The sequence below is a fragment of the Toxorhynchites rutilus genome, chromosome 2, assembly GCF_029784135.1.
Source record: "Toxorhynchites rutilus septentrionalis strain SRP chromosome 2, ASM2978413v1, whole genome shotgun sequence".
Taxonomy (NCBI): Eukaryota; Metazoa; Arthropoda; class Insecta; order Diptera; family Culicidae; genus Toxorhynchites; species Toxorhynchites rutilus.
Genome location: NC_073745.1, coordinates 136,892,413 through 136,918,852, shown reverse-complemented (window position 1 = coordinate 136,918,852; position 26,440 = coordinate 136,892,413). Strand labels below are relative to the sequence as shown.

Here is a 26,440-nt window from a genome sequence, read left to right as displayed (position 1 = left end):
CCTCTTCATGGCAGCTTCCTTCATCGGGTCTCCGATTGGTAGTCGTTTGGCGGCACGCAGAAATTTTCTCCGCTTCTTGACCTCACCCTTGATGTCCTCGGACCACCAATGCAGAGCTTATTTCCCCGGAGTGATTTTCGTTCTTGGGATGGAGACTTCGGCCGCCTCCATGATGGTTTTGTTGAGAGTGGCAATGGTGGTTGGATTGTCTCTAGATAGTAAGAAACCGGAAGATGATCTCATTTCCTGTAATAACAAAATGAACGTGGACGTGGACTTGATTATAGAACAAGGCCCATAAGCGAATCATGAAAAATACACGACAAAAGTGAAATCATACACCTATTACAATTGCCAATTTCCCAAAACAATTTCCGTGCAATTGTTGTATAGAAAATAACTGCATCGTTCAGGGTAACAAACTTAAACTTTTGCTTTACTCATACGGCAGATTGAGCTTCTACATTTCATTTGATGTTTCAAATAAAGTTTGATTCAAATTTTCTGGTCACTTTTTTGAACAAACATTTGCCAAACATACAAAACAAGTTTAATTTTTGTAGTTGAGCAGCTAATTACATATAAAAAAAGAGACCGAAGAACAATAAAAATTATCGATCGTTCTTATGATGTCCGCGAAATTCCCTTCGCATTTTGATCAAATCTCATGGATTATGGAAACTGAATGATAAAACTGCCTTCAATTACGTTGTATTAATGTTGAATTATATGTAATTTATTGCTTTATACAAAACCGAATCAATCTCAAACTTGGAAAGTATAGTCGCCAATAACATTTCGTTTTATAAACGGTAAAATTACTTCAAAATTATAAAACATAACTGAGATCGATTTTTCAAAAACTATCTATGTCCGGTTGATACAAACAGAACTAGAAAGCAAAAGAGTTCATCACAAATGACAATTCGAGGAAAGCAAAAGAAAAGTACGATATTCAACAGAGTTGTCAGTCATCTCTCAGGAAGCAGTCATCTTCGATTGGATCAAACTGATCAAATTGGTCGCTGTATTCGGGCTCATCGCTTAAACTGTCCGACGACACGTTCAGATTTGGAACGGTTGGTGCGATGCGATGCATGCCATCGTAGGTATCGGTTTCATCCGAATTTGGCAACTCGATACACTGCTGAAGCCACGGTACTTTATCTCCATGTCGCATGAGCGATGGCCATTGTATCGTTTGAACGAATTTTATCAGCCGTACCAGAATCGATAGACCCCGAACTTCGTGGACGGTCAGTTCAGGAACAATCGCAGCGAAGAAGATTAGTGACAGCAGATACTTGTCATCGTCGTGAACGAAGCATAGTTTCAAAGAATCGTGGTCCACCATGAGGTCGTAGCGCACATCATCTGGCACTGCAATTCGTATCACAATCAGTGAATCATCCTGCCGCCAAACAGTTTTGGGACTACGAAAATTGCATTTCAGCTTAGGATAGGTTATTGCTTTAGCGGATTTCTTTTTTCGAAGACGCTGCTTCAGAAGTGCAAGCCTGGATTTAGCCTTTTGAGGCTTCACAGTTGCTTCGATTTGGGACGCTGCCGGTGATGATTCTACAATTTCCTCAATTCTGGCCCCAAAGTGGGGGTGGGCGTCGTCGTCATCCGTCGTGTTGGGTTGTTGTTCATTGTATCTCGGGTCGAATAGTTTCATGAATTCATCGTCCCCAAAGTTAACGTCGACCGCGTAAGGTCGCTCGTCTTCGATGTAACGAGCGAGTTTGAGTTCAACGATTTCATCATAAATCCAAGACTGAAGCGCATTTTCCGGATCAAAAAGAAGCAACCGATAACACTTGCAATTCACAATCGCATCAATGGCAGAGTTTTTCATCGTTTCGATAACTTTACTGTGGAAAGTGCCGTAACAGGCAAGAACCTCGTCGTAAATTCGATCACCAACTTCCGGACTCCAGCCTTTGTCTTCATTTTCACGTGGCATCAAGCAGGCCACCCTTCCTTTAATTGCCTGCAAAAGTTACAATGAATTGCAGTATTAACGTGCGAAGAGCTAATAATCAACTTACACAGAATGGTGAAGCTTTGAGTAAGTCATCTGGTAACTCAAATAAGTCTACCGACGCGTAGGTATCATATCCACCAAGATCTAGGAAGAACACACTTATATCACGGCCCTCGATTTGGGTAACTTTAGCTCGCTGATAGGCATTATCATAGAAAACCAAACAAAAGTCTCCAACTTGTGCTTGTTCCAATGGGATAAGATTTGTTGTAATCTCAGCAAAGTTACGTATCATTGAGGTGATGAAGGTAAACCTAAAAAAGAGAAATAAGCAAGGGTTTTTAAATACTTGCAAATCAATGCATACTTCTCCACCCGGCAGACGTAAAAATCGTCCGGAGCATAATATTGTGAAATGAAGACCTCATGAACGACTTCATCATCCAATTCGTCATATTCTTCAAATATCAGTCGTGGCCTTCGTTGAGATTCACACACTGCTTCCGGCTGACTTTCTTCCTTGGCTACGATCCTTACTTCCTCAGCAAACGGGTTGCTTATGTCGACTGTTTCTGATTTGCAACTTTCCGATTCATCCCCATCATCACTGCATTCAATTGGTTTCAGAGACAATGGTTTGTCTACTTTTTTGTACTCCTCATTATTACTGCACTTAGCTGGCAAGAGTGACGAAGGTGTATCTTTGGGTTTGTCTACGTCTTTGTACTCAACATCATAGCTGCGTTTAGTAAGTTTCAAACGGGAGGATGCCTCTCTAGGTTTGTCCACCTCTTTGCACTTAGTGCCGCTCCGAAAAAACTCGTTCGTCTCTAAATCTCTCTCGCCGCTTGTGTCGGTTCCCTCGTCAGACGCGCAACTTCCTTCTTCTACCGTATCATTAGCGCGTTTCCTGAACGCCTCACATCTCTCTACCATTCGCTTCAGAAGCTCCAATGGTTCTTTGTCTGTCACTCCAAACACTTTACCTACAATCTCCGACTTGACGTGAATTTCGTGAACTTCCGCATTAATACCGCCCAGATGCTCAACCAATCTAATTGTATCCACCCAAATTGTGTCCCGCACCGCAAGCAGTACCTTTCCCTCCACGTGAAACCTGTCATCTGCGGTATATTTGTCAATCCATTCCCTTATGGTCACCGTTACCCGTTTGTCCCATTCGGTTTCGAAATCGTGCGGCACAACCCCGATAATACGAACGTCGATTGCTTGGGCCGGCAATGCACAGAACTCTTTCGGTATATACAACAATTCCGATGAAACACAATCGATGGTACGTCCAACGTCCAGCAGCTTCACCTTCACTTTCTTGCTAGTCTTCACGGTTTCTCTGCAAGAACAACAAATGGGATTAGAAAATTGCAAAAAATTCAAATGTTGACGAATTTAATGCCAACTCGACTGGCCATTGGCAGCACCATCTCAGATTACAGTAAAACGTTGAGGGTGAGGACATTGGTCATTGAGGCAACTTTGCATACTTGAAATCTCCAAAAAATAATTATAGTACTTTTTGACAAGGACCAACATTTTTTCTTGTTCTTTACAAAATTTCCAACTCAAAAACTATATTACCTACGAAATGTTGGTCAAAGAATTAAATGTAGAGATTTAATCCAATATTCACGACAACAAAAATAATATTTTGAAAAAATTACACTAAAAAAATTAAATATTGAAATTCATTTTTTCTCAAAAACGTTTTTTTTTCAAATTCTAAAAAATATTCAAATGTGGGGAAGTGGGGGCATAGTGGTCACCCTAAGGAATATGCCCATTTCCAGCGTCCACATGTCGCTTCAATTTCCCTTTTTCGAAGAATTTTTTAGTTCAACTCATTGTTGTTCAAAATACCAAACGGCTTTTATTATAAAAATTCAAAATAGTATATTTTTCATCATTAGAAAAAAGGTGAAAAAACTTTTTTTTTGCTTGAAGGTAAAGTGATCACTCGCACATATCCAGTTAAACGGGATAGATTTATGCGTTTTTTTCGTCCATATTTGTTCAAATCATATTTGATATGGTAGGTTCATGTATGAAATAGACTTGGTCTATTCACCTGGAGTCTCAATTTATATTTTTATATGCATACAAAAACGTAGTAAGAAACACATAACGTTCCGCATGATGAGGCTTATTTTTCCAGGATCAAAGCCACAAAAGGAACCTCTTCAAGAGCAGAATGTGATGAGGTATATCAGCTTTAATGAACAGAAGATTGTAAGACGTTATTCACCTATCTCCACTTTGCCCCCAAACATGAAAGTAATTTCTATACCAATTAATCGCTGAGAATAAACAAAATATCTGTTCACCTCTCCTAGAATATATGAACAATCGTCCAAATTGATGATTTGTTCAACATATCAGATTGAAAAAACTAAATTTCACGAGAAATTCCTTAGATACCATCCGCACAGAACTACGGTCGAATTGCTATCGAGAGAACAAATTCTGTTTTTATTTATATTTTGACACGCGACAGCTTTACTAAAGTACAGGGTGACTCAACAGTCATTAAATTCTTCAAACATAAGGTGACTATCAATAGGGCATCTATAGTCAATAGTTATACTACCAAACAAGCAGGTGATCAATTTGCCCCCACTTGTAGGGGTAGTTGTATTTTTTTCAAACAAAACGTGAAAAAGTTTTTGTTCGAAAAACTTTTTCCTGAATTCGGGATTACTCGACAACAAGGAATAATCGGACCAGCTCATAATTCATGATTAATGTGGGTTTTCGTCTCGTTCTCGTTATAAAAAGATCATACATATTTTCGATTGAATTTCGATGTAATATTCGTTGCTACTAATGCTCCAGAACGCAATGTTTTCATCATTACTTCCTCATGATTATGATTAGGATGGAAAACTCGGAACTGTAAAAGAAACATTTTGAGTATCAGGGAATCGTTAGCTAATGTGTGGAACAACCTAGCGATCAAGTCAAAACAGAATATATTGAGTCCGCAAACTCCCAAATCGACGAAGCGGAATAAGTATGATATTAAGTCGAGTGGTTTGCTCGTCGCGTAAGAACATTCCAGCACCTTTTGCAAGTAGCAAAAGGTAACGACAAGAACTGCTGCATTGATCCTTCATTACTTTAAAAAAGCTAAAGTATTATGAAAATTTTTCAAACGACTTTGACTTTGAGTACAGATAATGTTAGCGTTACGTAACCTGAGGGGGAGGGGGTTTGTCTTGCGTTAGTTATTGTTTAAAAAACGCATTTTTAGCGTTGCGTAATTTGTGTATCACACCTTATCAACGTACTCAATATCATAACGACCCTCTAAGTGTCGCCATCTTCCAGGTCCATCCTTGATAAGATAAGTGTTTACAATTGGCAAATGAAGAATAATTCTCAATATGCATCGACTCACCTTGTCCGTTACAAAAAAATATGAAAACGTATAGCGAACCAAGATCAGGAAGTAGAGATGGACAAAGCAGTTCACATTGATAAACAGCTTAGTTGTTAACCGTTGATGACATTTTCTAAATTTATGATTTTTTTTAATTACTGGAGAAAGAAAAGGTGCTTCTTGTTTAGCCCCTTGCCGTACGATTCAATTTCCAACAGCACGACCCAAGCACGAGCACATCGAGTCTTTCCACCACGAGTGAGATTCGATTTTATGCATTCTGGCACAGTCTAATCGCCACGAGTGTGGTTCGACGTTATATGTAACACCTTCACACCTTCGCAAATTGTATGTGAAAATGTTTCTTACCCAACAATAATACAATATGTAATCATTTGATTCGCGCAATTTCTCATATTATCTGTTGGGATTCAATCTTGGATTCCGCAGAAGAATAGCTTTTTTTCATGGTGACCCTAACGCAACTTAGAAAAAAACCGCAAAGTCGATTATATTAAAAGATAGAAAAAAGCTTTGTTCTACAAAGTTATTTAAAATAACTGGGGCTACAATATTGTCGAACTATGTTTATCTCTATCTATAAAAATAAGAAAGTTAGATTTTTCATTTCATCGACAACTTTGGTCACACATTAAAATGAGCGTTCTATCGTATGTAACAACTTTGACGAAGACAGTTTTTGTGTTAAAAACAAATATCTCTCATAAAGTTGTTTTGGCGTTTTCTATCTAAGTTGTACTAGGGTAACCATGAAAATACGGTATACGCTTTTATATTTCAAATCCTACATCAAAACTGTCTTCGTACGGCTTTTAGAGCTTATCAATATCAACATTTTGCGATGCAGAACTTGTCAATATTTTAATCCTACTCAAAGTTATTGATGTTTTTTACCCAAAAACTCATGATTTTAATTTCAATTTACTCAAACACGAAAAATAACATAGTTTTGAAAATCACATATTATATAGAGCGAAATTTGTTCTTTCAAATTCCGTCAACAAACATTTTTTATGTTTGCCTCAGAGAGAATGACAAACAAATGAAAAGAGCGTGTTTTTTGGGAAGAAATATCAATAACTTTGAGTGAAGTTGAGATATTTACAAGTTCTGCATCGCCAAATGTTTGTATTTGTAAGTTTTAAAAATTTTCCGAAGACAGTTTGTATATAGAATTTGAAATATAAAAATAAGAGCAAAAAACAATTTTTTTCATGGTGACCCTAACGTAACTTACAAAAAAGCGCTATATCGGTTATTTCAAGAGATAGAAAAAAAAACTTTGTTCTACAAAGATGTCTCAAATAATTGGGACTACAACATTGTCGAACTATGTTTATCTCTATTTATAAAGATAAGAAAGTTAGATTTTTTATTTCATCGACAATTTCGGTCACCCTATTTTTGATAACATTAAAATGAGCGCTCTATCGTATGTAACAACTTTGTCGAAGACAGTTTTTGTCTAGAGAATAACTGTCGAGCTCTTAATGCTAATTTCCACTTGAATACATCTCCTGAACACCATTGTGCACTGGCAACTGTCCGTTTCACCCCACCAGTAAAATTATTTCATTAATTGAAATTCTTCACTCACGAATGAATACTACATTCTCTGTAAACTCACAAACCGAAATATAACCAACAGCGAATTGAATTTTAATATTAATATTATTTTTTATTTTATCACTCAAAATGCTTAATATCGAAGCCGCAAAAATTGCATCCACACGCGGAATCATGTATGGTTTTTCAGAAGATTTTTTTGCTATTTTCCAAGAAAATTTAAACGATTTCTTACATTTCATTCTATGAGCAATATTTTATAGATCTTTAAGTTTTTGAGTAATAAATTTTCATAAATAATGAAAAAAAACTTTGCCCCTTTTCTAAAAAAAAATAGTCTAATTCTTTTTTGGAGATTTCAAGCACTCAAAGTTGCATGGAAGACCAATGTCTTTACACCCATAACGTTTCACTGCAATGTGAGGTGGTACTGCCAACTCCTAAGAAGAGTTGGCATAAAATTCGTCAATAGTGATATAAAAAACCTACTTCTTTTGGTCAATACTGATAATGCGACAGCGCCAATATCTGTGCTCGTCATGGATTATACAGCAATCATTGTAGTGAACATTACCGTGGCAGCGATGGCGATCTTCGTTTGCGTAGTGTTGTTGTATCTCGAGGTCCAGAGAGAAAAATTTCCCTGAATCGTTTAACGTGGTCCAGCCAGAAGCTCCATATTCGCGATGCTCTATCAACCGTGCTGTATAATGTGTCGGTGAAAACATGTTGTTTATCTTCATCTTCACTATTCCACTGGTCGGTGTATCTCCCGTTGCCAAATCTCTCGTCGTGAACACATGCCGTTTCATACATCCCGTGCTACGGCATTTACCAAAGTCTAGTACTTGGGAGCAAAAATCTACCGGATTCCCCGTGGCAAGTTTGTTCTCCTCCTGCTGTATGCGGATGTTCTATGGATGAATTAAATAAATCATTAACTTATTACACGCGTACAGATTAAAATTTAGGTAAAAACGAACATTCGCTAGTTTAACAATTGGCTCGGCTACTTCATTATTGTGTATACGGAGGTATTCCACCAGCTTGGGCAACTGATCATTGTTGTTTTCATCCAGAAGTATGAGAGACGATGAAGATTGTCTTGATTTGTTAGCTTCCTCTCGGAATGGGTCCTTGTAGTACCCAAACGAACACGCAAATCTTCTGGCGAATGTGGTCCATGTTTTCGACAGCGAGTAGTGAATTATATGTTGAGCCTTGGATATTTCCAGATCTGGTAGCACTGCATCATAGCAAACCAAAACGTGCATTTCACCAGGCAGTTGGTTATCCCATTCCCTGAAGCCATCTGAAAATTGAAATCAACTTAGAAAGATTGCATACTTCTGACTAACATTTGTCCGAACACACCCAAAAATATTCATTTGAATGTAACGAATACTCGAATGAACACTGAATATAATTTTGAAGATTGTGTCTGTTAAATCTCCTGATAGTGGATGGAGGTTTACATTTTCTTCTCTAGAATTTCCTTTTATGTATTCACTCCTATTCTGTATTCGACCGGATTTGCATTTCGTTCGAGTTATGATTTCGCACTCCCTATATCGAATGTTTTGCCCATTTAACACGTTGAATGCCACGGTTTTATGGCGACTCTATGGAAATTTTAAAAAGTATTAGGGCCATCGTTTCTTGCCGTAGTGGAAGGTATTTTTGTTCGAAAGGGAATGCTTGAATGCTTATATGTTTATATTAGTTACTTTTATTATCATACATTATACTGTCAGTCAACGGTGACTGACGCAGCCTGAACGAAAACTCGGTGTCAGTCACCGGTGACTGACGTGGCAGTCAACGTGTTAATGTTCGAAGAGAAACAGATCGAATGAAATGAAAAAAAAAACTCTAACGGAATACAGAATGGAATCGAAATATTTCGAATCGATCGAAATGTAGAATGGGGGTGATTATTTACGGTGTAGCTTGCTCCAGTATTCAATCTTATGTACGCGATCGTCATCCTCTCAAAGGTAATGCTTGCATTAAAAAATAAATAAACAGATTTTACCAATTTTTCATGTGTTCACCTTAACACCTGGTGATGGGACCACTTGTGCATCGTGAATCATAGTAACCCATGAGTTTAAAAAAAAAATGACAGCGCTATCAGTTGAACTGTTGAATTTATGACGAAAACAGTAAAGCAACTACGCTCCATGGTTTGTGCGTTCTAGGGCCTCCATCCCGATGCGAGGAAAGTGGACATCGTCAAGTACTTAGAGTTCGCCGGATACACCCGTTCCGGTGTCTATAATATTCTACACTTCTGGCGAAGAATGAGAGCATTGTACAACTCATAAGTCGGGTCAACTTATTTTACTTCGCTTCCGAAGGAAGACGCAACCAGAATTTGTTCGCCTCAAAAAATCCCGACGACGCCAGCTGGAATTGAACCCAGGCCGATTGGATTGTGAGGCTGTTACCTCACCAAACAATCGAAAATTAACTTTTTGGCACGGTCGTTTTCCGCAAAAAAAGAAGGTAACTGTAAATTTCGACGTTTCGTGCAATTTTAAGACATTTGGCATAAAAAAAAGGTTTTTCTTGAGGAACTCGGTTGGAGAAGTTTCCACGTCCCACTGATGTAATTTCCGAAACTATAATCGCTCCTAAATAGAATGTCAGGGTTGATTCATGGAGAATCGACACATTTTACACTTAATATTGAGTCCATACTCTTGGATGCGTTGCAGAAATTTGATTGACCCTCCACATTCCGGACACAGAATCTCGTAGAGGTAGAATGACGCACCTTCGATTCGTCGTCGTGTCCAGGATTTGTTCAAATATTCCCAGTGCGCACTTGAATCCGGCGAGAGTCAGTTGATGTTTTAGATGTTGCTAGCAGGATTGTATGAATTTCTTCCAGGATTGTATGAAAAAACCTTATCTTCCATCATCTTGCGCTCGCACATATCTAGAACTATGATGAATATAGATCAGAGAGGAGCGCTCTTGTTGAGGATAACAGAGAAGGTATATATTGCCCCTAGACGATCAATTATATTGCACAAGCCAAAATATTGTGCCATAATATTGAACCTCTATGGGCCGCTCAAAGCCCTGAAAGACACAAAGATAACCCTTAACTGGGAAACATTATAGCACCCGCCGTATTCTCTAGACCTGGCTCGGTCAGATGATAACCTTATTATCTCAATTAAAATATTTCGAGGTTCTCCTGAAGATTATGTACAGAGAAGGCAGGTCAACACTGATAGGTTGGTCCTACCAGTGACTAATCACGTTGAACTCGTCCAACAAGTCCTGAGCCTAATACATCCCGGAAAAGGCTAAAGCTACAAACGTAACAGTTACCCTCCGGCTGGGTATCGATCGGCGTGATAGAGACCCGAAACATCGTATCGATAAAAAGTCTGCTACCTGAAACCACCTGCACTCGACAATCGGGCGGTAACGTCTGAGTGCCCTGTCTTTGACCCAGTTGTTGTCACTTTTACTTCCATTTTTGGAAGAATGTCGGGAGTGAGAATTGAACTCGTGATCTCTGCGTGAGAGGTATGGATGTTACCACTACGCCAGATCGCCTCCAACGACGATGATGGATGTTTACACATTCACGAGGCTTCTTTTTCCAGTGTGATGTCGTCGTTGACAAGACACGAATATCACGCATTTGAACTGATTTTCATTGAGTTCCTGCAGCTCAAAGTCGATGAACGATCGGTTGACCCTGCGAGAGTAGCTGACAAAGTTCGTCTTCCGTCGTCTGGAGGCACTAATATCGACAATAGAAAATGGAAACCGACGTTCCAAAAAAAACGTCTCAAGTTGGCAATTGTTTCTTCTACAAGAACTTTTCCGAAGTTTTGGAATTATTTACTTGCTATAGATCAGTGTCGCAGAATATCAACAAATATTCACGAGAAACGAATATGATTTTATTTCAGTGTAAATTACTTTTTTTCAGTTTGAAACACACTGCTCTTATTATATTGATGACAATAACAAACGAGTTCATATTGTTCATATCGCTTATGCATGAACAAATGTGCTGTAATGAATGAACGGGGAATTGAGTGGGGTTCATAACTGTTATCTGTTATTTGAATATCAAAAGCAACAAATTGATATACATCACATTCGAAACGATATTCGTTCTGGCAGTGATTTTGAGTCATAATTAAGAATAAAATTAATCAGGCTGGACCACTTAGAGAACAAAAACGCCAGAGTACGACGAAACGAACTTTGCAAGAAATCGCACAGGATTTTATTTGGCGATACCGTCTGTCATTTTGATTTTCGTTTAGAATATATAGGTTCTCGATGCAACCTAGCCCGACAATCTAAACATTTAAGCTTAGCGAAAATTATTTTTTCAACACTGCTATAGATCGTTCTTCTGTCATGTCCAGCTGAGTCCTTGAAGCGATACGACTTCGAGGTTACGTGAATGTAGCTAATCGTAAATCCTTCTATTTAAACATGGGAAGCATAGGTGTCTGCAGTTTCAGTTGCCGAACTTTGTTCCGAATCCTATTTTCCTCCATATGATTTGCAGCCAATTCCCAAAGTGGCTTGGTGGGCCTTCCAGAGCTTCCACTCCCTCACACGGAAAACTTAATATAAAATTCTATATAGTATGACAAGTGCTAAAAACTGTGCAGATTTCTTCTACCTAAATGATCTGTATGATCCAAATGAATGGATAATGTTCATGATCAGAGTTCATTCATATCTTATAAAATCATATCTATTTTTTTTATCTTCGCTTATTTTTCGTCGGCCTATTTCCGCCACTTTAGTACCAATCGCCGACATCAGGGAGGCAACTCCACCTGTTCCTACCAATCAGACTCAACAAACTCATGAGCCGGGCCAACTTCATTTACTTCCCTTCCGAAGAAAAACGGAACCAGAGATTTTTCGCCTCTGAAAATCCCAACGACGCCAGCTGGGATTGAACCCAGGCCGATCGGATTGTGAGGCCAACCATTGTCACGCTAACCACACAACCACTGGCGCCGTCTTTAAAAATCATATCTAATAAAAAATAAATTCTTTCACTTTTTCAGAACTTTGTAAAAGATAATACCAGTACTCTTATCGCACTATTCACGAAAGATTTTGAATATAAGTGAACAAAAAACACAAATGGGACTATAATTACAAAACCTGCGTATCTTTCGAGCAAATAGTGCATTCGGTTTCATATGACATCCGGGTAATTGTAATAAAAACTAGAAACTTACCCATCTGTGTGAGAGTTGTCAGGTCGTTGCAGCGCATATGAGTTATCGACTGAGACTTAAGCTGTTCCACTACTTCATACACTTCAGAAGCTTCACTGCAAACAATCAATATACGTTCGCTCTGGTAGTTGTTTTCTCTGACAAAATTTAGAATTTCGTTCAACTTAGCGGCTTGCGATTTCAGTTTCAACACCAAATTGGACTTGCCATATACTGCAGCTTCCAGATAGGCGCCAATGCAAATGACCATGTTTTTGTATTTCCTCAAGAAACCGTAAAAAAGTGGACTCCAATAATTCGCAGTGACGACCATTTGGAGCTCTGGCTTGTCGCAATTTTTGCACAGCAGCTGCAACTCACTACCGAATCGCTCGATTATGGCATCTATGTTATCGATAATAATCGACTGAATCCGCTTCTTGACAAAAGCATTTGGCATATTCTCGTAAACTCGGCGATATGCTGGCGCGGTTGCCACTAATATGACACAACCATTGAGCAGAAGATTCTATAAACATTATCATTAATTTCTAATCAATATAACAATATTGGCGGTGATCACTTACACAAACTTTTGGTATATCTCTTGCTCCAAATGCTTCGACTATCACCATCATCTTGTTGATCGAGGAATTCATCATTTTCCTGCAGTAACTTGCCACCCGCTGAACTTCTCTGGATGATTTACAAATAATAATTGCTAGCGGACCAGCTCCCTCCGGAACTAGTCCTTCATCGTGCATTTTCTGTGGACAAATATGATTAGCTCAAGCAAAGATTGATCTCTCTAAACCACAAACCAAAATCACGGAGCAAATAGCCGGCAGATATGCAAACGTTTTCCCGGTTGCTGGCGAATTGACACAGAAGAAGGAGTTACCACGCAGAATGTGGGGCCAAGCGTACGTCTGGATGCGATGTATCGAACCAAAATTCAACATACTCAGCTCCCGATGTACTTCCGCGCAGAAGTTGGCATTTTCGAGCTTTTCCACCGGCTTTGGAAGGCGCTTGCCATGAACTAGCAACCGCTGGTGGCACAATCTGGACCGGACACTGCAAGGAAAAGAACAGATAAAGCATTGGTTGCAGTGGGGATAAATTTGTTTAGCAACTAACTTGCATCGATGGGCTCTTGAACCCTTGATCCCTATAGGCTCTTTCTAGTCTTGCTTTAGTCGCTGAAATAATTCGGCTGTTTTGTTATAGAAAGATTTCGGGATATTTGGGAATTGTAATGTAATCATCCTTTTTTATTATTTCGTCCATTGTCTACAATATCACGTATTCTGTTTCATTAATTTAAGTTGATTTTAATTTCGTTTTATAAACACAACGCGAATCCATTTGATGTGGCATATTCTACAGTTTTTCACCATATTTTATCGATTGGAAGTTTTAAACTATGAATTCGTGTCTAGAATCTATCTATAAAGATGTAGATTGATTATATCACCGTTTACTTACATTATTCAGTGTCATCTGTATCATTTCAAATCCTGCGAAGGGTTGGTTGAATTTGGAAAATGGACGGTCTAATTCGTCGGCTAAAATTTGTTAATTTTTCCTTCTACTCGGCCTCGATTCGAATAATAATGAATTAAATATAATAAAATTTTGAAGGAGAGGCTATAGAGGATGGCTTTCAATTAGTGTGAATAATGATTTGACATTAAATGCGGTATTTATGTGTGTACTCTGGTTCTTTTCATTCCATGTAGTATTTTTATTTTGATAGTACGCAATTACTATTCAAGCAATAGGGGAAATCAGGGAAAAACCGACACCCTAAAGATTTCCACATATTTCCAAGACCTTCCATGTTTCTTCGATTTCAAATCGTTTCAGAACCTCTCTTCAGCTATTCATGATCCATTCTACAGTATCTGTTAATCACGTTAGAGTTTGGGTTGATGTTTTTAGGTAAAAAAATGGGAGTGCGGGTGAGATCAACACCCTGCCGGAGTAAAACAGATACCTTTAGAGCTTGTTATAATAATTTAGAGAATGTAAGCTTGTTATAATAATTTTTAAAGTATTAAGGAACTATCTACATACTATGTGGACACTATCAGAGGAGAGATTGTGAATAGTTGCAAATTGTATGTAATTTGATTGCTCAGATTTGGAATAATAGAAAAGCAAACAAATTCATGTATTTCAACTGCAAGAAAAAGCTGCTGAATGATGACTTGTTGAACCCCACAGCTCTCGTCGCTTATGCAGTCTTACGGTTGGTTTAGACTAGTGATATATTGATGTGAAGGAATGTGATGTGATTTATAGAACTCACATCAACCATTTACACTAGCGCGAATCTATAATATGAATATATTCATGCATTCTTTTATGCAATTTGAAGTTATGAAAAATGTACAACCCGTTTACATATGCATAAATTTATTTTGAGTTGTGCATCATTCTACCACTTGAATAAAAAGCAGTGAAGCAATTTTGGATCAGTTAAGGTGAAAGTGGAAGCTAGCCATTGTAGTAGTATAGGTAAACCCACGTGTAAAAATGGGGCAATAGTGTTTGTGAGTGAAGAGCAAAGCACACGTAAATAGATCAATTCACTTATCAGACTGTGTGGCGCTTCACTGACACGAGTTTTTGAATACATTTAAAAAAAAAATAACAATTGAACACTAAAGCAGGGGATAGTAACTTCAAGCGAAAAAGTGGGACCGATTCGAGATTGCTTTTATGTAAACAGTGAACTTTTTTTACACTCTAAAAATTGAACCGACTTGCACTGACAACTGAATGATATTGTCAATTTGTACGAGATGCCTCAAAACAGCTGGGAATAAATATTGTTTATATACAGTAATTACATTTAATGTGACGTTTAGATTATTGGACAGACCTGTAATGTGACACGTTTAATTGGACATTTTTGTAAACATCGAGTTCGGGGCCCAAATTATGGCGCCACATTAAAGTTGCCACCAGACATCGACACTGTACCACTCACATCGCCAATGTTCAATTAAGGACCAAAATCGCCTCCAAAGCGACACTGAGTGGTGCCTCGGCATGTCGTATTAAATTTAAATTACTGTATTATGTTGTTATTTATGTTCGCATCATAAGCAACAAACACACATTTATTTTCCACTTGCAACAGTATTCACGACTATTGGATGGATGAATATACGACTCCTACATGCATCTAGTACGACTATTGTCATGCGTATATACGATTTACTACAGACAACACAAAAACGAATGGTGGAAAACGTTCTTGATAATTATGATAATTATTATAGATTATTGTAAATACATGTATGTTTGGAATATTACGTTAAAAATTATTTTTAAGTCAGAATATTTCCGGTTTTAAGAAAAGTGAAAGTTAAAGTTGCTTTTTTTATTTTTAACTTTTAAGAACGAAAGATTATCTGTTTGCCGGCCTTTTGAGTTCTGATAAACATGGTGACAAAAATAAATTAGTTCAACTTAGTCATTCAATTGCACTTAACTCAAAACTGTAAACATGAGATTATGAACTTGACAAACCAAGCTGCCAAGTATGCCAACCCAGCAAACATTAAATCGTATAACTATCTTTTATCGAGCATCGAATATCTGATATTTTGGGCATCATATACGCGCCCAAATAGCATATACAGTAACAATACATACCTCTAATCCTCGACATACCGAGGCACTACTCAGTGTCGCATTAGAGGTTATTTGCCTGTAATTGGACATTCACGATGATAGTGGTACAATGTCGACGTCTGGTGGCGATTTTCAATCTGGGGCCATACTTTGGGTATCAAACTCGATGTTTACAAAATATCCAATTAGAGATGAAAATGTCCAATTATTTATGTCCCATTACAGGTCTGTCCAATTAACTAAATGTCGAATTAGAGGTAACTTACTGTACATGCAAGGTTATTAGGCAATACCTAATAACATAATAAGTCTGTTGTCATACGAATATACGATTCATCACTGCCATAAAAAAATGACAGAAAATATTTAAGTAAAATGTTCGGCCCGGGGAATCACCATTTTTATATGTATATAGAACCTTTATAAACATTTATGTTTGTACAAATAGGAATTAATCAATTGACTTTTAGGGATATAAATGTTTGATATGAGTGCCCAGCAAACATTAAATCGTATAACTTTGCACATGATAAGTTACATATAATTTCGTATCAAATCACAAACGCATAAAATATGAATCAAAATATCGATCATATATATCTAAAATCGCATAAAATGCAAAAACACGATTTTCCATGTCATCGATGGATTGAGTGGTAACGTTGTCGTATCAAATCGCATATCAGTCCAAAAAGCATCGCATATCGTTATATACGGCTTTATATGCGTACAAAATATGGCATATACGTATATCGCCTCCACTTTTGTGTGTATATGCTAGTTATTTGCATCATATATCATACAAATGTGTCTTGGTTGTATGTATATCGCCTCCAATTATAGCTATTCATACGACTTAATGTTTCCTGGGTGGTGGCGACGGTTATAAAATTGCTCCGATGGGATTTGAACTCCGGTTGTTTAGATTATCAAGCCGCAGCTATCTCGTACGGCTATCTGAAATATGATTCTAGGGCAATTAAAGTTCTTACATATGATACGAAAGAGTTGCACTCGGATACTTCATTCTTGATTGTTTATTGTGCTTTAGTGGAAATATTGCAAAATTTATATAGAAATGGTTAAATAAAGTTCAGTACTACATGTTTCAAGTAATCAAATAACATGAAGTAAAAAATTTAATTCATATTTTAACAATTTAAAACTGCCTTGGGGCTTGCCTAGCAAACATTAAATCGTAAAAAAATTCGAGGGGTTGTATCCGAGACACGACCGCTTAGAACGTAGGACTACGCAATCTTTTTTCTTATGAAACTTGATGGTTTATCATTTCGAATATTATTTGCGAATACGTCGAAATTTAATAAATAACTCTTTAGTAAAAAGTTCCGGGGACCCTGAAAAGGTTTAATGGCTTGCGTAGTTTTGTAGACTCATTTCGAGAAGCAACGATCATTTTTTGCCTTTGCGAGAACAATACACTAATTGGTCACATGTCGCGATTCGTTTCTTCATATCAATGCACGCATTGCACTGAATATTAACGAGAGGCATCTTCCGTGCATCGCCATAGAAGACGAATGAACTTTCTGAGTTTCAAGTGTCTATAATTCAAAAGAAGAAGAAGTGCATCGCCATTCAGCAAGCATCAAACACGCGTCTAACAGATGCAGTGCTAAAAATGAAATATCGCGAGAATGACCGTTTATGAAAAATCACCTATAATCAATTGTACTCTGCTCTTTTTTCGCCTGCTTTACCATGACTCGGATGGTTGTGTTAATTGCAATGCCAGATGCACTTTAAGTGAAATATTCACTAGCGTTTACAGCTCGAGAGGATACATTAAACACAAAACGAGTAAAATAAGCGACCTTTGTTGTTTCGGGCACAGAAATATTCTGAGAATTTTCCTCAGAGGAGATGCAATACTTATACGCTAGCGACAGCTTACTTGCTATGCAAGGTTGGAGTTTACTTCGCAAATTTTCTCTTTTCGCTATCCCCCTTCGTTGTTTCTGTTCTAGCGGCTGCATAAGTTACCCGTTATTGACAGCTCTGTTCGGGAAAGCACACAAATGGACAGAACAAATGTATGGAAAAATGGGAATTTTTCCATTTTTCATTAATTTCAACCATATACAGACTATGGGATTGTAATGTATAGCATATCAAACAAAAAAAATCTTAGAAAATTTCCAATTCGATTGGTATACAAAACGTTTAAATCAGTTCGTAGCAAAAATAGTTATTGACGTTAACTTTATTTCAGAAAAACGTGACCTGTTTTCTGATTTGGCACCCCTAATGTAAGACGTAGTCATACGTCAAAAATCTAAAATTGGAGGCGATATACATACATCTAAGACACATTACTTGTATGATGTATATAACTGGCATATGCATATGAAATTGGAGGCCATATACATGTATATTGGGGTATATGATGTAATATAAACTGTAATTATACGATTTATTATTTTCTAGGATGTATGTATATCGCCGCCACGTTTGCAGGCGCATCATATACATGCAATTTATATTAATCATACTTGTATGTTTGTGAATATAATCCTCAAAATAAAATCATTACACTAAACCTTCGTTCCAAACAACTTATACAGTTACCAAATCACGCAATAAACATTAAGAAATGCAGGGAATCTCTTATCAATATTTGTTCAAATTTAAAAATGTGCTGAACTCCAGTTTTGTTGACAACTTTTATGTATTCAATTAAATCGTATGATAAATCATATATAAACATAAACATTCCCACCTTTCATCCTTCATTAAACACCTCGTAGTAGAAATCTGTCAGTAGTCATACACTCTCCCACGAAACATGGTGGAAAAAAATATATTCGTCGATGTAAACAAGCGGTGAAAAAGGAGACACTTTTCGACGAGTGATTTGTATGAAGTTCCACTGCCGTGACTAAAGTAAAATGTATGAACGATATGTTCCGATGAACAACTGCAAATATAAACATATATAGAAGGTGCATTTGCATATGAAGTAAAATTTTGATTATACGCGAGCGTAACATGAGCAAATATATCGTATCGTTGATCGTATTGTTTGGAGACGTTAGAGAGCCTTAACCCTTCTCTTCGTTGGCCGAGGCATTCTGATAGAATGTAATACTTTTCCGTTTACTTTTTGAAAGAATAGGCAGCCGTGGCAGTGTTCCGAGCTCTGAAATACAATTTTCTTAACCACTGTTCAAGTTGCTAAAACTTACATTATAGACCCATTAAACGTATAAATAATAATTATATTGATATCAACACAATTTTACTTTATTGATTTTCATGACATGAAATGCTATGACTCAGGAATAACATTTTATTGAGTGGTTTTTATAGATGTTTCAATGATCTTGTCTGGCATCAGTGTCGAAAAAATAACGATGCTTTCACCAATACAAACAATTGCCGAAAATTGAAAAATGAAAATTTAACTTTCAGAGCACTTGCTCGAGTTTTCCGACGTTCTTCACTATACAGTGCGAAAGCAGATGAAAATTTAATATCTTGAGAGTAATCGATTAGAGTTTGGTTGATATTACTTGATGGGAAGTGTGCGAAAACGATCATTTTCTTCACACTGTTTCGCAAAATTATTGATTTTAGGGCGAGAGGAAAGGGAGGGAGCTGAAAGAAATGAGCGCCATTGTGGCAGCCATTTGTGGCTAGCTTCCACATTCACCTTAATTGATTTCGATTCTCATCAATTCTTTCTGCTTACTCTAATGGCTTACTCGATGGCAGAAGCAAATTAATTTTTTTGGATTTAAAAATGAGCGTTGTTTACATCTGGTGACAGCAAACATATTCAATTGCCTATGAGTACGAGTGCAAGAAAGAGAGATTGAGTCGTCTCTCTGTTATTCGGTGAATTTATTCACCTTAAGTAGAACTGCAGTCAACTTTAGTAATTTGTCAGTGTTTTCTTAGTAATGAGAAATACACCAGCGTTTAGATATGCTGAATTTATTTGGTTTGCGGTTAGAATGTTCGGATTTCGGTCTAGAAATCTCAGCACTTATGTTTTTCGTATTGAAAGGATGTTTCACGATGTTTTTTCTGGTCAGTTCACAATCCAGACGATTCTCAAGAACCACCAAGTGATGGACAAATTCCTGCTCCTGGTCCGGAGTAAACACCCATCTTGGGTGAGCATCCACGGGAGATGTTCCGATGAACTAAAACACTTGAATTCCACTAGCGAGATTTTGCACAGACTAACTTCTGTTTGTTGACCGGTTCTGTGTTGTTGTCTGTTTGGGTGCATCATCAGCTCGCATTGTACAAATGGCCATACCACCAGGGGAATGTTTATATTGATTTGCTCCTCCATTATATCATGTATCCAGCGCAACAGCTTGTAACCTGATTTCGAAATTCATCGAAGACACAGTGGAGAAGTGGAGCATTTGGTCGGTGTTTAGTCAGAAGGACGAAGTCCCCAAATTTCAAAAAATCGAGTTATTGATTACATTAGATTAGGTATTTCGTGAGCTATACCCCATATTTATCAGATTTGGAAAATCATATATACACCATGAATAAGGGATCTAAATCCCGGCGCCAGGGAGATGCAGTATTCTACGATCCAGCTTTCGAGACGCACAAGGTTGGCAACACCTGTTCCCCGAAGGACCAGGTGGAACCAGCACCATAAATTGTGACGCACAAGGGCGGTAACGTATATTCCCCGAAGGACTGGGTGTGAACTGCATCAGATCTCGGGATGCATAAGTGTTAAATCACTCGTTCCCCGATCGATCTCACTGGAGTTTCTACTGCAGACACAACACCATCCACCGTTGATGTCCCAATCCGTCGAAGATCCGTTCGACTCGCCAACAGGGCTAAGTCGGCCGCCACTCCACTGGAAGCTCATGCCAGGCCTGCTTCGCCTATGCCAGTCGAAGCGAGGTCTGACGCAACCGAGGAGATCTCACGCAAGCTATGGCCGGAAGTTCCAGCTCCCCAAAAAACCTCACCACGTTTCCTCGGCTCCTTCCGAGTGGAAAGGCTGCCCAACCTGTTATTGTCGGTGGAGTTCAACGGGGAATCGTCGTATCCAGTACCATTACACCTCTGATTCCCCACCACACCGCCCATCAGCAGGAAAGTATGTTCAACAACACATCCACCAACCTCGCTCTGCAATGGAACATCAATGGGCTGTACAACAACTTGGGAGAACTGGAGATCCTTGACTGAGAGCTATGTTCGTCCATCATCGCACTCCAAGGGATAAACTGAGTTTCCCCAAAAAACATACAGAAAATTGTCGGGGGTAAATTCCACTGGCACAACAAGCGGGGCTCCGTTCTGCAATACTCCGTTGCTTTGGGTGTTCAGAGAAACATTCCCCATTTGCGAAAACAAATATCCACTGACGTGCCAATAATAGCAGTCCGAATCGACGCCCCGATTCCGGTGACCATCATTTGTATATACCTGCCGTGTGGCACAATCCCGGAACTACGACGGAAGCTGCTTGAGGCGGTAGCAGGCTTGGAGGACCCAAGAATCACTTCAATGGGGGACTTCAATGCTCATCACCGCAACTGGGGAATGCAAACACCAGCCGTCAGGGGAAATATCATCGCCGACCTCTTGAATACTTTCCGTAGAGGTACCAACAACACAGCCATTGATATTTCAGCAGCTAGTATCAACTTGGTGGGTAGGTTAGGATGGAACAAAGCCGACAACCTTCATGGCAGCAACCATCACCCGATAACCATCAGCTTCAACAGCCTGCCGCTGCTCACGACTCGCAGACCCAGATTGAACTTCGAAAAAGCTTACTGGACAGCTTTCCAAACATCCTCCGACTTCTTGCTATTTAGAGACAACTCAATCACCATTGCCAACAAGACCATTATGGAGGCGGCCGAAGCCTCCATCCCAAGAACGAAAACCACTCCGGGGAAAAAGCGCTGCATTAGTGGTCCGAGGACATCAAAGGGGAGGTCAAGAGGCGGAGAAAGTTTATGCATTCGGCCAAACGACTACCACTAGGAGACCCAATGAAGGAAGCTGCCATGAACAGGTATCGAGCGCAACACATCAGGGTACGACAGTTAATCCGGAAGGCGAAGTTAAGACAGTTGGACTTGTTTTCTGGAGTCTAGCAATGAAAACCAATCCTCTGCGAATCTTTGGCGCAGAGTAAATGCACTAAATGGGAAGAGAAGGCCACATAATCCCATTCTTCCAGCGGATGGTATGACCCTCAGCGATCCGGTAGATACTTCGGGGAATATTTCGCGGGATTGTTCTCGATCTCCGAATATGAGCCCGATTTCATCCGTCGACAGGGATCGGGTATCACTTCGGTCAGCAACTTTGTGGTCCCTGTGAGTCATCCTAATAATCCTCTAAACCGGAACTTCACCATCGAGGAACTTTCTGTCGCCCTACGTTTCCTTAACCTCCTGTTCATCCAAGATCCTGGAAAGAATGGCGAACAGACGCCTGGTTACTTTTCTAACCGAAAATAGAAAATTGGACTATCGACAGTTCGCCTTCCGACCGGGTATGGGCACCAACAACTACTTCGCGACCCTCGGAGACGTGATAGCCGAAGCCAACAGGAATCGTCAGTACATGGAGATGGTAGCACTGGACCTGGAAAAGGCATACAACAGAACATGGATCCCGTTAGTGCTGAAAACTTTAGCAGATTGGGGAACTTCGCCACACGCCGAACCTTTGAGGTCAAAATTGGTAACATCAGCTCCCGAGTTTTCCACGAGGAAACAGGAGTACCTCAAGGTTCTATTCTTGCCGCCACCCTCTTTTTCGGAGAAGTTAACCAGTTAACTGTGGGGTCTCCATTTAAAAGTGCGCACAGTTTTGTCTAGCCAGAATCGAGCCATGACGAGTATATTCGTCAATAACAGAGTACATTAGGGGACGCATGACATCATCAACTGTTTCTATTTTCTATTAGTTTGTTTTATTCCGGCATAGCATCAAAATATTCTAAACATCTTGATTTGTTTCGTTTTTCTCTAAAATTGCAATTTGAACACTATCAATGAACACCAATGCCATGAAGTTAATTTTTTTTGCATCTTTATTTTCGTCATGATATTCATAACGTCGAAATTGAAGATCATTGCTTGTTGGTGAAAATCAAAGCATAAAATTTAACGACAACCAATTGAGAGTGAAATCGATTAAAAGTAAAGGATGGCCATTCATCACACAAAATTCTTGTTTTTGGCGACTTCGGTAATGGAATGTATAGTATAACTCTGACTATGTTTTATGAATATTACTTCCGATAGGCCGGAAATGGCATACACGTCCAATTATATTTCAATAAAAATTCACTGCAAGCGACGAAGATCAACTTAACGTTTGTGATAATCACCGGTATCAGGAACAACTTCCGAGCCAGGGCGAGTTCGACCGGTCTGCTAAAAAAAAATAGGAATCTAAAGCCTTGAGACAAGCCGCCTTCCAATTCCAAAAATTATTTTCTACTCAGTTTAAACTCCCTAACATACACCACATTTTATGCAGAAGCCAATCCCAACTGAGTGAACTTACAGCAGATGAAGAATTGAACAGTTTCCTTCTAACATATAGCAGTTCGCGAGCTTGGCTCATTAAACTATCCATGTACCATTATCTGCATTCTGCATACCATAAATATGACCATAAATTATTTTTTTTATAATTCGTTTATTTTTACAGGCTCAGTTACATAAGTTTTAAGGAGCCGAATTTGTAAATTATTCAGTACGTGTCGTTTTTTAGAATTAAATCTCATATTTTCGAGAGCTTTGCTTCATTCCATTCTGATCACACTAATGCTCGGGATCGAAAAATTGAATATGTGTCTCCAAAGAATTAAAAAAAACAGTAGAAAGACAATCGAATGTAAGACATCATCATATACCGGTTACAGTGAAATCGCTTACCATGCTTCATCTTCAATAAGCTTATCGAAACGGCTTGTTTGCTTCGACATGTACACCTTGGAGCTTTGTTTGCTGCTGGAATCACAATCGAGATGTTGTCCGTCAACATCTCTGTCCGCACCCGATGGTGGAGTTTGACGTTGTTGTTGCTGATTGGCAGATTTTCTTGGATTGAAACTTGGCGTTGTATGCTTAGCTCTACGTTCCGAGGAATCCGACGAGTCGCCGGCAACTAATTTCCCATTGTCGAAGCTCACATTACCCATATCGAACCCAGCTGGTACGATATTCATTAGCACCGACGGAGGCTTCTGTTCCACAGTGCTGGGGGAGGCTGCCTTCTGTGCCGCTCGCAACTTTTTGTGCATTTCCAGTTTGCTGAGGAACGAAACGGTTGTTTTTGGCTTTTCAATCCTATTGATATTGCTCTCATTGTTGTCTTTATCGTGAGCATTAACCGTCATTGGAGAACTTCCAGGTGTATTATTTGCCGTGGCACTGGAGCCTATACTTTGATTTGGGTCAGTAATCTTCAGCCGTGAGAATGTATCGTGACACGGTGGACGAATTTCCTGTTTCCATAGTTGTCTTTCATAATCGTCGTTAACACCGGCCTTCACGCGGGATGATGATACCGGATATAACTCTTCTTCTGACTGTGAATTTTCTGCGATCGTACCTGCGAACGGCTGCTTTTGACGAGTGCGCTCAGGGACATGATTTGGTTTCACCATACTGGCACTCTCATCAAAATCTTCTTCGTACACTCCATTTTGCTCTAACTCGCGTATGCTTGAATCGTCTGCCATTCCGTTGGACATTCCAACGAAACCATTACGGTCATATCGAGGAAATGATTTGCTCGGGCTGATAATCTGCTGCTTGCCGTGATTTCTTTTAGCACTGTCACTTGAGTCACCCGCATGGAATCGATTAACGCTCATAGTTTGGATCTCCAAAAGTTCTGAACGGAATTTGTAAAAAGAGAACGTTAGATATTAGCGTAAATGAGCACTTTATGTGAGACTCACTCGTTATAAAATCTCTAGGCTCCACCTCTGTAGCCCGACGCATTTCTTTGAGAACCTCACCGGCACTGAAAATGTTATTTTTGCGTGTCATCATTTCCAGTTCTCCCAAGTCAATCGGTATATTGTGGATCTTATGTTTCGTTACATTCTTGAAGAACACAACGGCTGAGTTTTTGATGATTGTTTGCAACACGTTCGATGCCCCAACGTCCCAACGAAGTGTTATCTTCGGAACTATTTTGTCTGCATTGTAGTCATAGACCTAAAAAAATAACATAATCAACAATACAATCAAATACTATGACGAGCGCACACTCACGCATTCCGAAGGCAGCAGATTTTTGATTGCCCCTCTCTTAACTTTGCTGGTGTCCTCCGATGAGAATTTTTTCGGCAGTGGATTGACGTATCGCGAGGACGATTGCAGTGGGACTCCATCGTCAATCGCCCACAAATTGTACAGCTTCTCCCCGCTGTTGTCCTCAACGACGTCATCCACAACACAACGGCACCATTTATTCCGCTCAAAATCCAACACAGCGACTGTCTATATATAAAAAAAAAACAACAAAAGAAATGTTTCGAAAAATCTGAATCAGCAAGATTGATTCCCAGTGACGATGGATTCTAACCTCGCCCGGAAAAGCATTGTAGTCGTGCTCGGTACTCGACTGGCGGAAGTTCTCTTCGCAATATTCGTCAATTGCGAGCTGAAAACGCTTCTCCTCCAAATTATGCACGTAAGCGGACACTGGTTTGTACCAGAACATGTGCGGATTGATATAATGGGTAATCCGGATGGTGTCGACTTCCATTTTTGCCAATGATTGAGTCCTTTCCAAAACTACTTCAGTAGCACAGCTCGTATGAAGTTTGATGATGTTCACCGGAAAACTGAGAAAAACAACTCAAACCACTTTATTTTCGCGAGAACGTATTGACGTGCAGAATTGCGCGTCCTGTGAGCCGGAATTCTGCTGTGATATACAGTTTTCTGCAATTTGTTGTGTATGCCAAATTTATTGCCACGATGAATACAAATAATGATGTAAAGGAACAATGTAGTTAGATACACGTAGGTAGGTTGTGTGTAATGATCTCACGATCACGCTTTGGTTGCATTGATTACGTGAAAATTATTTGATAATTATCTGTTAGCCTCTACTTCCAAGCCAAAACGCAATTTTCTGTAAGTTTGTATTAATTAAAATTTGATTTTAAATGTTTTCAATGTCATTAGAAAATGGTAGTCTCAGAAATAATCTGCAAAATCGCAATATTACATCGAAAAGCTACTGATCAAAGAAACTAAGACCAAATTACCCTTTGGTCCTTTATGATCACAAAAATGATGGAAATAATTTATAATACAATTATCTTTCTTTGAAAATATAAACTTTGGACACAGTTTCAAACATTTCAGCTCAAAATACTTTTGACTTTCATCTTTCATATAAACTTTATATCCATAAAACGGATAACCATGAATCTTTCAGATGATAGCGGTGATAGAGGATCATATTCGATGAAATAAATGCATTTCTGCTCTGTTGGGCTTAAACCGAGACACACAACAACAGCACACTTTCGGTTTTGAAATTGATATTCCACTTTCCAATTATGCTTACGTTTGACTTTTTAAATCTCCGCCTGGG

The 26,440-nt window shown here is 38.9% G+C and overlaps 2 protein-coding genes across 2 annotated transcripts in view; one reads left to right on the top strand and one right to left on the bottom strand.

The window, feature by feature from the left end:
• Positions 1-16,702, top strand: part of LOC129769762 (uncharacterized) — a 125,004-nt gene extending 108,302 nt beyond the window's left edge. Inside the window, exon 2 of the mRNA XM_055772228.1 lies at positions 16,525-16,702. The gene's annotated coding sequence lies outside the window, so the exon portion shown is untranslated. The remainder of the gene's footprint in view (positions 1-16,524) is intronic.
• LOC129769758 (uncharacterized) lies at positions 368-25,803 on the bottom strand. Its single transcript, XM_055772212.1, has 12 exons — positions 25,418-25,803; positions 25,105-25,332; positions 24,786-25,047; positions 23,755-24,718; positions 13,012-13,267; positions 12,778-12,957; positions 12,212-12,719; positions 7,952-8,280; positions 7,458-7,882; positions 2,355-3,338; positions 2,052-2,301; positions 368-1,993 (listed from the first exon to the last, which is right to left on the bottom strand). Exons 1-12 carry the CDS (start codon positions 25,598-25,600, stop codon positions 968-970), a joined length of 5,595 nt encoding a protein of 1,864 aa, XP_055628187.1. The 5' UTR covers positions 25,601-25,803; the 3' UTR covers positions 368-967.
• Between the last annotated feature and the right edge of the window lie 637 nt (positions 25,804-26,440).